Source organism: Onychostruthus taczanowskii, unplaced genomic scaffold (genome assembly GCF_017590055.1).
Source record: "Onychostruthus taczanowskii isolate IOZ18803 unplaced genomic scaffold, ASM1759005v1 scaffold20, whole genome shotgun sequence".
Lineage (NCBI taxonomy): Eukaryota > Metazoa > Chordata > Aves > Passeriformes > Passeridae > Onychostruthus > Onychostruthus taczanowskii.
Genome location: NW_024499240.1, coordinates 5041611 through 5051942, shown reverse-complemented (window position 1 = coordinate 5051942; position 10332 = coordinate 5041611). Strand labels below are relative to the sequence as shown.

Here is a 10332-nt window from a genome sequence, read left to right as displayed (position 1 = left end):
TTAAACAAACTAACATCCTACACAATCCACAAATATGAATTTATTCTCACATCACAAGCAGCGTGATGACAGGCACATCTGAAGACAGCTTTTAGGTGAGAGTAACAAGGTGAGGGTTTTACCAGTGAAGAGTATCTGGGACAGCTCAGTCACTCTGCTGGATCACTTCCTTCCCACTTCCTCTCACCACAGAAGGTTACAGCTTTTTGTGTAACCTTCTGCCACAGCCTCATGCAACTCCTGCCTCTAGACCCAGGGCAAAAAAGCAGCACAAGTGTCTTCACTATCAGCATGCAATCAAGGCCCCTCAGGTAATTCTCTGCTCCAGGAAAGAGCTCCTGAGAGGCTACTTAAGAGCTTGTTTGTAAAAGAATAAATAAATAAATAAATTTAAATGGCAGACACATTACTCCAACTCATGTCCAAAATTTGATCCTCATCCTTGTCAACTCAGGATGTAGGCATTTGGCTTTAAAAAAAAGTAGAGAAAAAGCAGAAGGGTAAAGCACAAAGCACATTTGCCTAGAGCCTCTATTAAGCCTTAACTAAGCACTCTGTATTTTGACCATCACCACTTAATGACCAGGTACTGAACAATTCACTCCAAGCAGCAGGAATATCAGAGCAAGCCTGATTCAGGAACATAGGGCCAGAGATGATAAGATGTCAAAGTCCCACTGATCCCCCAGATATGATGGGAACAACCAAGTCCTTTACTTTGCAGTGTAAGTTCACGTGAAAGTGATAAAATAGAAGTACAGCTCTAACAGGCTTTTCAAAACCAGTTCAGAGACAAGAATATTCTAAAATTGAAAAATTTTATTTTCAAAATAAAGAATTTTGTACAGAACAGTGTAGATCTGAGTAAATCTAAATACAGCAGTCTCTGTAATATAACACAAGGGTCTGCTTTTAGCACAGTACTTTCACACTCTAGCAATCAGAAGGCACGCCAAGCAATTAGGAGGGAGAAAAAAAAACCCAACCACTTTTATCTGTCAGAACATGTATTTCTAAAATGAGTTCCTTCTTCACAAAATGTACCTAGAGGGAAGAGCACTCTCCACACCTCAGATTGCACAGCTATTCACACTATAAAAACAGACTAAGAGAGGACAGGAGATTTTCAATAGGAGAGATGATTTATGAAACAGAACTGCAAGTCTGAGACATAAATATCTGTTGTTTCTAAATTCCTCTCTCCTCCTCTCCCACACACACTGATGCAATTCCCACAAAGGTATGAACTGTGAATCATTTTGTATACACACAGTGCAAATACTGCACAGGCACAGAAGCGTAAACCCATGGTGATTCTTTGACTATTCAACTGTACATTATTTATAGCATTTCATTCTAAACCTTACACAAATCTTACACAGTAGTTTCCATAAAAACTAAGCACATTTACATGCTTTATGTTTCTCTGGATGCAACTTTCATGGCACCTTCTTTTTTTACAACAGAGTTCAGGAGACCCCTATGTGCTCAGCGTATCAGAATTGTTCAGCTCCGTCTCTGCTGTACTTACATTTCACAAATGTTATGGGAAAGACCCTTCCAAAATCACAAAGGGCCAGATACAGAAACATTCATTGCCTGTTTTCCTGATAACCAAACTAAACAAGTTACCACCTTTCATCTACTCAAAGATGGCCAACAGCCACACGAACTGCCATCCCTCTGCTTGACCAAGCCCTGGTCTGGAGGTATCCCTCTTCCCCAGGACCACTGCTGACTCTGCAAAGCAGTTCTGCAGCTGCAGCAGGGACAGGGAAAAGAGAGTCCAGCAAAACAGTAATTTAACACATGGAACATTCTGTTTTAGACAGTGGTCACTACACAATGTATAACAGCACATTCCCATCACTATCACCAGTAGGCAATGCTAGTTCTGTGGAAGCTTTCAGCAGTGGCCTTCTCTCATCTGGGCAAAACCACAAAGAGCCTCGTCAAACAGCACCTACTGCATTTTTGAATTCAGAGAATCTCCCTTGAAATGGCCAGTGTGAACTTTTAGTACTCTATAAAACCAAGTATTAGTGCTTGGAAACTTCTCAGCTGCAACTTATAGGGCTTCCTTTTTGAACTTAAGAACATGCTGTTGTTTCAGAGAATTCTACAATTCTATTTTATCATGAAGTGCCTGTATTGCAGAAGTTGGCTGCTTTGCTCTGTGGAGAAAACCACCCAAGTTTTCAGAACATCTCTATCTTTTTGGAACCTATTTTGGAGCATAAGTAAACCTGCAGCATAGATTGCTGCATGAGTGAAACTGATGGCTTAAAGCCCCATCTCCTTTCAGGAAGAAAAAAAAGAAGTTACTATCATGAAAAAAAGGACTGATGCTATCTGATTTGACAAGTTGTCTAAAGAGAAAACAACAGCCTGTGGGTGAAGACCTGCATTAAACAGCTTTCCCAAGTATGACTTATACTGAAATAAATGAAAGGTTTTTATCCTTTTTTTACCCAAAAGGAAAGGGAAGCAGAGAAGGCACTTTGTAATCTCATTTGATTAAACAATTCACTGCAGGCAATAATATTACGTTGGTGAAAGAACATGTAATTTAAAGGCAGTCACAGCTTCAGTCTTCCATTCCAAGTTCTTGTTTCAGACTGAAAGGCAAGGAAAAACATGAGTCAGCTTGTAGCAAACACTGAAAACTCTTCGGACCAATTAGTAGAAGCCCTGACAATACACAATGAGGTTGAAAGCTAAAAGGCAGAGTTTCAGGTAAGATCCAGTGTATCAGAAAAATCATAGGGCAAAATCTCAGATTCTGGAGGCAGCACAGAGTAATCTTGAGATTTACCTGACAAACCAGGATGTGGACATCTTTTCCCTCCCACTTTTGAGATGCTTACCCCACCTAATGCAACAACATCACTGACAAAATGGCACACTCACCTTTTTAAGTAGGCATGGACATTGTCAAAGCCATGGTACTTGGCCAGATAGACCAGGACACCCGTGGCACATCGGCCATCTCGCTGTCTGCAGAAGCTACAGTTGCAGATTCCACGACATGGGGGGCACCTCCATGTCTACAGAGAAGAGAGACGACAAGAAGCCCTTTTAGCTGAGATGCTATGTCAGATGTAACTCAGAACTTAGGAGAGTGCCCTGCTACACACTGAGTTCTGCAATGAACACCAGCACTGCATAAAGTCGTCTAAACCAGTACAAGAGTACAAATTCCTCAGTCTGCAGGGGATTAAACTCTCCATTGCCTGCCTTGCACATAACCACAGGAAGAATTCCACTCTGTTTTAACTCCTACATCACAGCCCACAGCAGCAGCACTTTGTCCACAATACATTTCCTTTCCCTAGGGTATTAAGCACTAATGCAGAGATAATAATAAAGAGAACACTATTTTGATGCACAAACACAAGAATATTTTAGCTGCTGCTCTGTTCTCATACTTTACTCCTGCAATTAAAACCACAGAAGCAGTAAATACAACAAGTTCTACACAACACAGTTCTGTGATTCAGGGTAAACCAAGCCAGGAGTGCACCATGTACTACAGCACTGTAAGCAGTTGTTAAAACCGCTGCTGCCAGCAACCAATACCCCTGGCTGTGGAAGTCAAGACCAAAAACCACCACTGAGCACTGTCCTACCGGGTCCAGCAGTGCTGTTCTGACATCCTCCCCGTATCTGTTGCGGAGGCACGGCCCACAGAACTGGCCCCGCACTCCTACGCAGTCAGGGTTACGACAATTTGTCTTGGTGTCTATGGTTTTTTGGCGACACTGATGGCAGGTGGATCCCTAGAACACAGGAAAAACAAACAAGACATTTAAGATGGCATTTTAGATAGGAGAAAAAAAAGCACTGAAAAAAATCTCTTTGGCAGCAAGCAGTGCTTATCCCAAAACAGAAAGCCTCCTTGCAAGTTTGAACCGAGACTGTTTTAACACTTCATTTTCAGTGTCTGGTAATCACTCTTCCTGGGTGGTTATCACTTAGGTATTACAGTTGTTCCAGAGTGAAAGCATGCTAATTGACTTGGAAAAGGTCATTCTACAAATTCAGGCAAAAATAAGAAGGGACACTTCATAGATCTCAGACATATTTCTCCCAAAAATCACATCCTCTCTCTCAGTGAGAGGGAGTGTACCCTATTTCATGCTAAAACAAACACAGAATAACAAAAAAATGACTTCACAAAGTACACATTTCACAAAGCTGGACTATTCTTACCATGGCCCTGTTATATACTTTTTCTCTTGCAGATCCACAAATATTATCCAGCTCTTCTGCTGTTATGTCCTCAACTGGGCGCACAACATGAGGAAAAGCCATGGCACCACGGTGACCCCTCCTGGGAGTACGGGCTTCATGCTGAATAGCAAAGACACAATACTTGCAGTATTAGTTTCAGCAAAAACTACAAAAGCAAGGATGTTCACAGCAATGCTGAAGTCTCAAAAACCCATCATATATCCAAGCAAGATGTAACAGAACTTTGTACAGACGTATGATATGGATGCAGCTTTAGCACCTTTGCTTGCTCTGTCCCCCAGGGTGCAGTGATGCTACTGATCTTGCTTCACTCCTGCTGGAGTGCAAGAGGAAATGGTTTTTCAAGGACAAGGAAGGGGCAATGGAGAGCACATACAAAATGCCCGTTTTGGTTTGTTTTTTTTTTTTTTTTTTTTTTTTTTTAATTCTTCTAAGNNTTTTGTTTTTTTTTTTTTTTTTTTTTTTTTTTTTAATTCTTCTAAAGCCATGGCATACTGAAAGACCCCATAAACTCTCTATGAATCAGTATTTTCTTGAAGGGAAACCTTCATACAAAACCACCCTCACAACCCACAACAGCATAACTAGATCTTCATCATACCTCCAGATATTCATTGGACATCTTTCTTCTTCTCACCAAGATGTATGGGTCATCTTCTTCCTCTTCTGGTACAAGAGTAGGAGGACCTTCAATCAAGGACCTGGACCTTGTGTGAGGCCGAGAACTCCGGTCTGGGTTCCTCCTCAAGGCACTGCTGGGTAATGAACGCCTTGGAAGTCGCTTTGGTCCCTGCTAATGTTTAAAAGCCCCTAATGAAACAGGTGAAAACACAGATAGCTCCTGACCCTACACTGAATTCCTCCCCTAAAGATGCCTTCCTCTTGTCTTTTCCAAAGACATGTCTATCCCTGTCCCAGACTGAAAACCAAAGGTAAGAATATCCTAACCTAGTTCATGTTAGGCATTCTGCTAGTCATTGAGAAATAGTCAAAAGCAGCAGAACCTGTGAGGAGCTGTGATTTTCAGCGTTGTTCTAATCTTCACCCAAATTACAAGTACATCAGCAGTGAAATTCATTACACTGCTGATTCACAACCCAGCCTACTTAAAAGATAGGCTAAATGCCAGGTGTTTTCAAGGCTCCAAACTCACAGAATATTCAGGTCTGAGCTGCCCTCCCTCATCTCCAGCCGTTGTATAAACATATATTTACACAGCACCTCGTTTGGTTTTTATTGGACTGTGGAGACACTTAACCTTTATAAATTAATCTGTTCTGCTTTGTACCATGGCAAATCAAAAGAGAATTACACAATGAGGATACCCGTTTTAGGAAGCAATAAAATTCAAACTGGACTTTTATTTGCACAGTTTATTAAATTTTTACATTGAGAATCCTGCTTTGTAATGTCAGAATTTGATTCTTAGAAATCTGAATGCAAATCCACTAAGTTCATACTCACATGACTGACAGCTGGCAACGATTTTCTCCCACCAAAGATACCAGAAACATTTTCCAACTCCGCCATTAGTTTTGCAAGCTAACAAGAGAAAGAAAAATGAAGCAGAGCTTTAAAAGGGTATTTATGTGCTATTACAGACTACTAGGGCAATTGGCTAAAAGTACAGTTACTTATAGGAAATGCAGTCATTCTTCAACTCTTTACATTTATGTCTTATTTATGTTTCAGTGAGTGTAAGTAATTTGGAAATGCTCAAAACTTATTATGTCGTTAGGCTTGCAGCCTATGGATTTTCATATGCCAGTAAAGTATCAGATTTATATTTTAGGAATGCAAATTCACCTTAATGCATTCACACAATTCCCATTACAGTAAATTTAAACAGAGGTCCCCCAAGAGTTGAAAGGGAGGGGGGAAAAAGGGCCAGAGTACTTGCCATTGCTTTGTTTTCCTTTATGTTTAAAGCTCTTTTTTCTAAAAACATAGCACCATTTTCTTCAGTGTCAGAGTCTGAATCTAGAGCAGGCATCGGTGTTTCAGGAACAGCTTCCATGCCATCCTTCCTCCTCTCTGATCTTCGAGGTGGAAACTTCATGGCTACTTTCAGAGGAACAGAGCATTTCTGCCCTCTCTGATCGATCTCACTTTCAGCACTTGCATCATTCTCATCTGACTCTGATTCCAATTTCTGTTAACAAACCAAAATGGTAGCATGTCAATCCAGGAGAGTTGCTCTGCAGTTAAATACAGTGGACAACATTTTGTCTAGGAGTAGTTTAAGAGGCTACCTTGCTGAAATCCAGACATGCAGTCCTAGTGTTCTAGTGTATTTAGGAGCGGGAAGAAAGGAGAGGGGACACAGGGATAAAAACCTCTCAGGGAGACCTATATGGTTGTGCCAAACACACCAGAAAAGGGAGTGTAGGATTTGCAGCAGTTACAGCAGTCTTAGCTCTCACTTGTAGGTCTAATAGCAAAAACACTTTGTGTGTATGGTATAAGAAAGAGAACTGCCTTTAAAGGGCTCAATTTTGCTACATATAGCATTTGACTGTAAAAAAAGCCACTATGCAGTTGTCTGCACAAGGTCAAACCCAATTTTGTAAGCTATCAAGTACAGTCATCTCACCGTATCAATGATAAAAAAGGACATTTCCTTCTAGAGCCAACCAATGAAATAATTATTAATAAAATCCCATTATTTTCTGATCTTCAAATTCTGATGTCTTGCTTACAAATTTCCCAAGAACCAATGGTTCAGTGAGGACATAAATTATTTAGTTAAAAGCTCATTATGCAATAGGCTTTGATTTTTTAGACACAACAAGACAGTCTTACTTTGATCAGCAGTACGAATGGACATCAAATGGCCATTTCTATTTACACAGGGTTTTTATTAAGCAGGTATGTGATTCTGGTTGTACATTATGTGTAGGAACTGACTTTTTTTCTACTTATCTATTCCAGCTTTGTCTCCTCCTTACTCTCTTTACAATTGTGTTTTAACTCAGATGTGATTTCTTCCAATTAGCCGTTTTTCTTTTCTAGTCATTTCTTAGTATGTGCTGAAATTATGATGAACCTGGTTTTGCCAAATGTGGTACTACTTCAGTTTCTCTTCTGAATATCAACTATTGATCTTTTTAAGCAATAAAACAGATGTAAGGAAAAGCAGGAAGGCAGATTTCACCACCTATGACTATTTCTCTATGTTGAAAGATGCACAGCATTCCCTGTTATGCTGCCAGAGTGGAGGTCTGACTGCATGTCAAGACACAGAGGAATTTTTCTGAGGCTTGCTGCAGTCCATGGGCTAGCCTAACATTTCATATTGAGGAAACCAGAAAAGCTAGGCTCCAACAGAGTAACATCCAGCAGGGACAGTTTTAAGAGGTATATTTCAAAATACACATGGCAGATTTTTAAAGCTCCGTATCTTGAGTGCTTTTCATAGAGAGAAAAAGAAAACTAAACTTTGGCTACTTGGACTGTTTACTAAATGAAATTATGCTTCCTTCTGAAACACTGAACTTCAAGCTGAAGCTGGCATTATTTTCCAATTCCAATTAAGAATGTGTAAGAATTTAAATATATCATAGCAAACAAAAATCAACTGTCTTACCAATGCATCTTGGACCTCATCTTCTGAAAAGCCACAGAAAGATTCATCATCAGAGGCTTCATGAAAAATTTTTGCCAGTTCTTCCTTAATATCCGACCTAAATTTGCATTTCTACAAAAAATACAATAGCCTTTAAATAGTACAGAAAATTATTAACATTTATAAATGCAGTACAAGCAAATAGCTTTTTAATAAAAAAAAAAAAAAAAGTTAAGGCATTTCACAAGGGGTTTTAGAACCCCAGCTGTAAATTACCATGTACATTAGGTTAGGTGACATATCAAAGGCCAGAATTGATAGCTAATCTATTTCCAACAATTACCACCTAGAAGCACAAGTGAAGAGTGAAATGAAATTACAGCATATAGCACAGATTTATAACTGCTCTACAAAAACATAAGCAGATTAAGTAGTTTTACATTATTAGTTTTACATTTTTGCAATCTTTACTAGTCCAGCACATATGATCTTACTTGTTCTTGTACTGTACTTACTGTATTTGCAAAATTATCAGAACCAAAACTGTCACAACTGTCATCAGAGGATGAGGATGTTTCCATGGGAATCAGTTTCGTATTCCGAAAGGTTGTGAAGTTTCTCCTTCCTGAACGACCTCGGCGCTACAAAAGGACAACAGCAACACCATTAACAAGAGACCTACTGCAGCACAGTAGCTTTTAAGAATATCTTTGTACTGAGGCTTAGGAAGTTTGAACATTTTAGGATGTTTAGCAACCTTGAATGCAAGTCAGAAAACAAACATCAGCTTTGAAATAAATCTCAAAGTTAGGAACGACAATAGTTTTTACTCTGATACAGTTCTGATCATAGTTACAGATGAGTTTCATTCAGTATTTAAGAATACTCTCTTTGTACAAACAGGCAAGTGGAAATAAGCACATGAATCATGCCATTCCCCAGTCATCATAGCCAGTGATGGAAAAAAGTGCAAGTACACGAAAAGTACCTAGAAATTTACTTTGATTCGCTTATTACTTTCAGTTTGAGGCAAACACTAAATAGTCCGCAGCTCTTAAGGAAGGGCCAAAGAATCCTACCCACAGATTTGAAACAAATCCGTTCTAGACAAAGCAGCTTGCTGTTTTGTTCATTTTGCCACCGATTTAGAAGACTTCAGGTTTTCCTTTCCCAGGAAATGTTCCTGCTGGCAGTGACCCACTGTATGCCCCGAGCCTGGCTGGCATCCAGGCCGGGGAGCAGCACCCACACTGAGGTGCTGGCCCGGTTATGAGCGCTGGCGCTTCACGGGCCCACGGCCCGGGCCAAACGCCGGACACACAGGGCTTCAGCAGCAGCGACCCGGGCCAACCTGGAGCCCTCCGCCCCCTGCTCAGCCCCGCTCTGCTTGCGGCTCTTCGTTTCACAGTCCCGCCGAGCACCCAACCGCGGCCCGGCCGGCCCCAGACACAAAGGGGCGGCGCGTGCTGCCGCCCGCCGCGGTGAGGGGGCGCGCAGCGGGGCCGTGCGCGGCCCGGCCGCACCGGGAGGGCCTCAGGCGTGGAGCAGCCCGGCCCAGGTGACCCGGACTAGCCAGGGGCTCGCGAACACGCCCGTCCCGGCCAGCGCCTCTCCTCGCCTCCCGCTAAAATGGTGCCGCCCCGCACACACGCGGCCGGGCCGACCCCTGTGCTCCTTCCCGCCCGTCCCGTCCCGTCCCTGCCGCGCGGGGCCGCTCCCCACAACACCGCCCCACGACCGGCCGCGCGCCCTCGGCGAGGCGGGGGCGATGGGCACATGGCTCCGGGCCGCCAGCTCCCCGCCGAGCGCGGCTCTCAAGCCGAGTTTCCTACCCCAGTTAGGCGGGCAAGGGCACCGCCATGCACGGGGCGCCCGAGCACCGCGGCGGGGCAGAAGACCCGGAGCTGCCGGTCCGAGTGGTGGGGGTCCCCCGGCGTCCCCCTCCCTGGGACGCCCAAACTAAAGACCCCCCACCCGGCCCCACCAGCCTTCCGCAGCACGGCTTAGTCCGGAGTGCATAGATTCTAAAGACCCCGGAGCGCCACGAGAGCGGCGGCAAGCGCCACAGCTTCCCCCCCTCTCTCCGTAGCAGCAGCGACCCATGGCCTTAGGGCGAACCCGGCGGCCGCGGGCAGCGCTCACCTGCGGGCGCGACGGGGCCATGCTGGCGGCGGCGGGCGAGCGCTGGAACTGAAGGTTCGCGCCAAAGCGGCTGGACCGCGGGGGGCGGGGCCGGCGGCGCCTTTCCCGCGTTGCCGCCCGCGTCCTGGCAGATGCAGCGCACACCCCCGCGGGGCCAGGCACCCGGCGGGCTCCCCTGCGCCCGCCCGCCCGCCTCTGCTAAGCAGCTCATCAGGTCTCCCGGGATGTCCCCGAAGGGGCCAGTGCGGAGGTCCCCTTCTTTTTTTCTATCCGAGGTGTATGCTTTGTGGAGCTGCAAGGGCCTGGCCCTGTGGCGCGAAAAGCTCCCGGGCGGAACGTGGCGGGACTCGGCTGCAGAAGGGGGGCGGGCG

At 44.0% G+C, this 10332-nt stretch overlaps 1 protein-coding gene across 1 annotated transcript; it reads right to left on the bottom strand.

Moving 5' to 3' along the window:
* Window positions 1–903: 903 nt before the first annotated feature.
* Window positions 904–10020, bottom strand: CDCA7 (cell division cycle associated 7). The gene is made up of 10 exons (XM_041403452.1): window positions 9962–10020; window positions 8335–8460; window positions 7841–7951; window positions 6155–6406; window positions 5719–5796; window positions 4856–5047; window positions 4213–4353; window positions 3630–3779; window positions 2911–3047; window positions 904–2618 (listed from the first exon to the last, which is right to left on the bottom strand). The coding sequence occupies exons 1-10, from the start codon at window positions 9980–9982 to the stop codon at window positions 2588–2590; spliced, it is 1239 nt and encodes a 412-aa protein (XP_041259386.1). The 5' UTR covers window positions 9983–10020; the 3' UTR covers window positions 904–2587.
* Between the last annotated feature and the right edge of the window lie 312 nt (window positions 10021–10332).

What these genes read in the sequence shown, in the direction of transcription:
- CDCA7 (XM_041403452.1), bottom strand. Translation starts at nt 9,982, where the DNA reads ATGGCCCCGTCGCGCCCGCAG. An exon ending in TGTCCAATGAATATCTGGAG is followed by an intron (nt 4,354 to 4,855) that starts GTATGATGAAGA and finishes TTTGCTATTCAG; the next exon opens with CATGAAGCCCGTACTCCCAG. An exon ending in GAACAGCACTGCTGGACCCG is followed by an intron (nt 3,048 to 3,629) that starts GTAGGACAGTGC and finishes TCTTCTCTGTAG; the next exon opens with ACATGGAGGTGCCCCCCATG.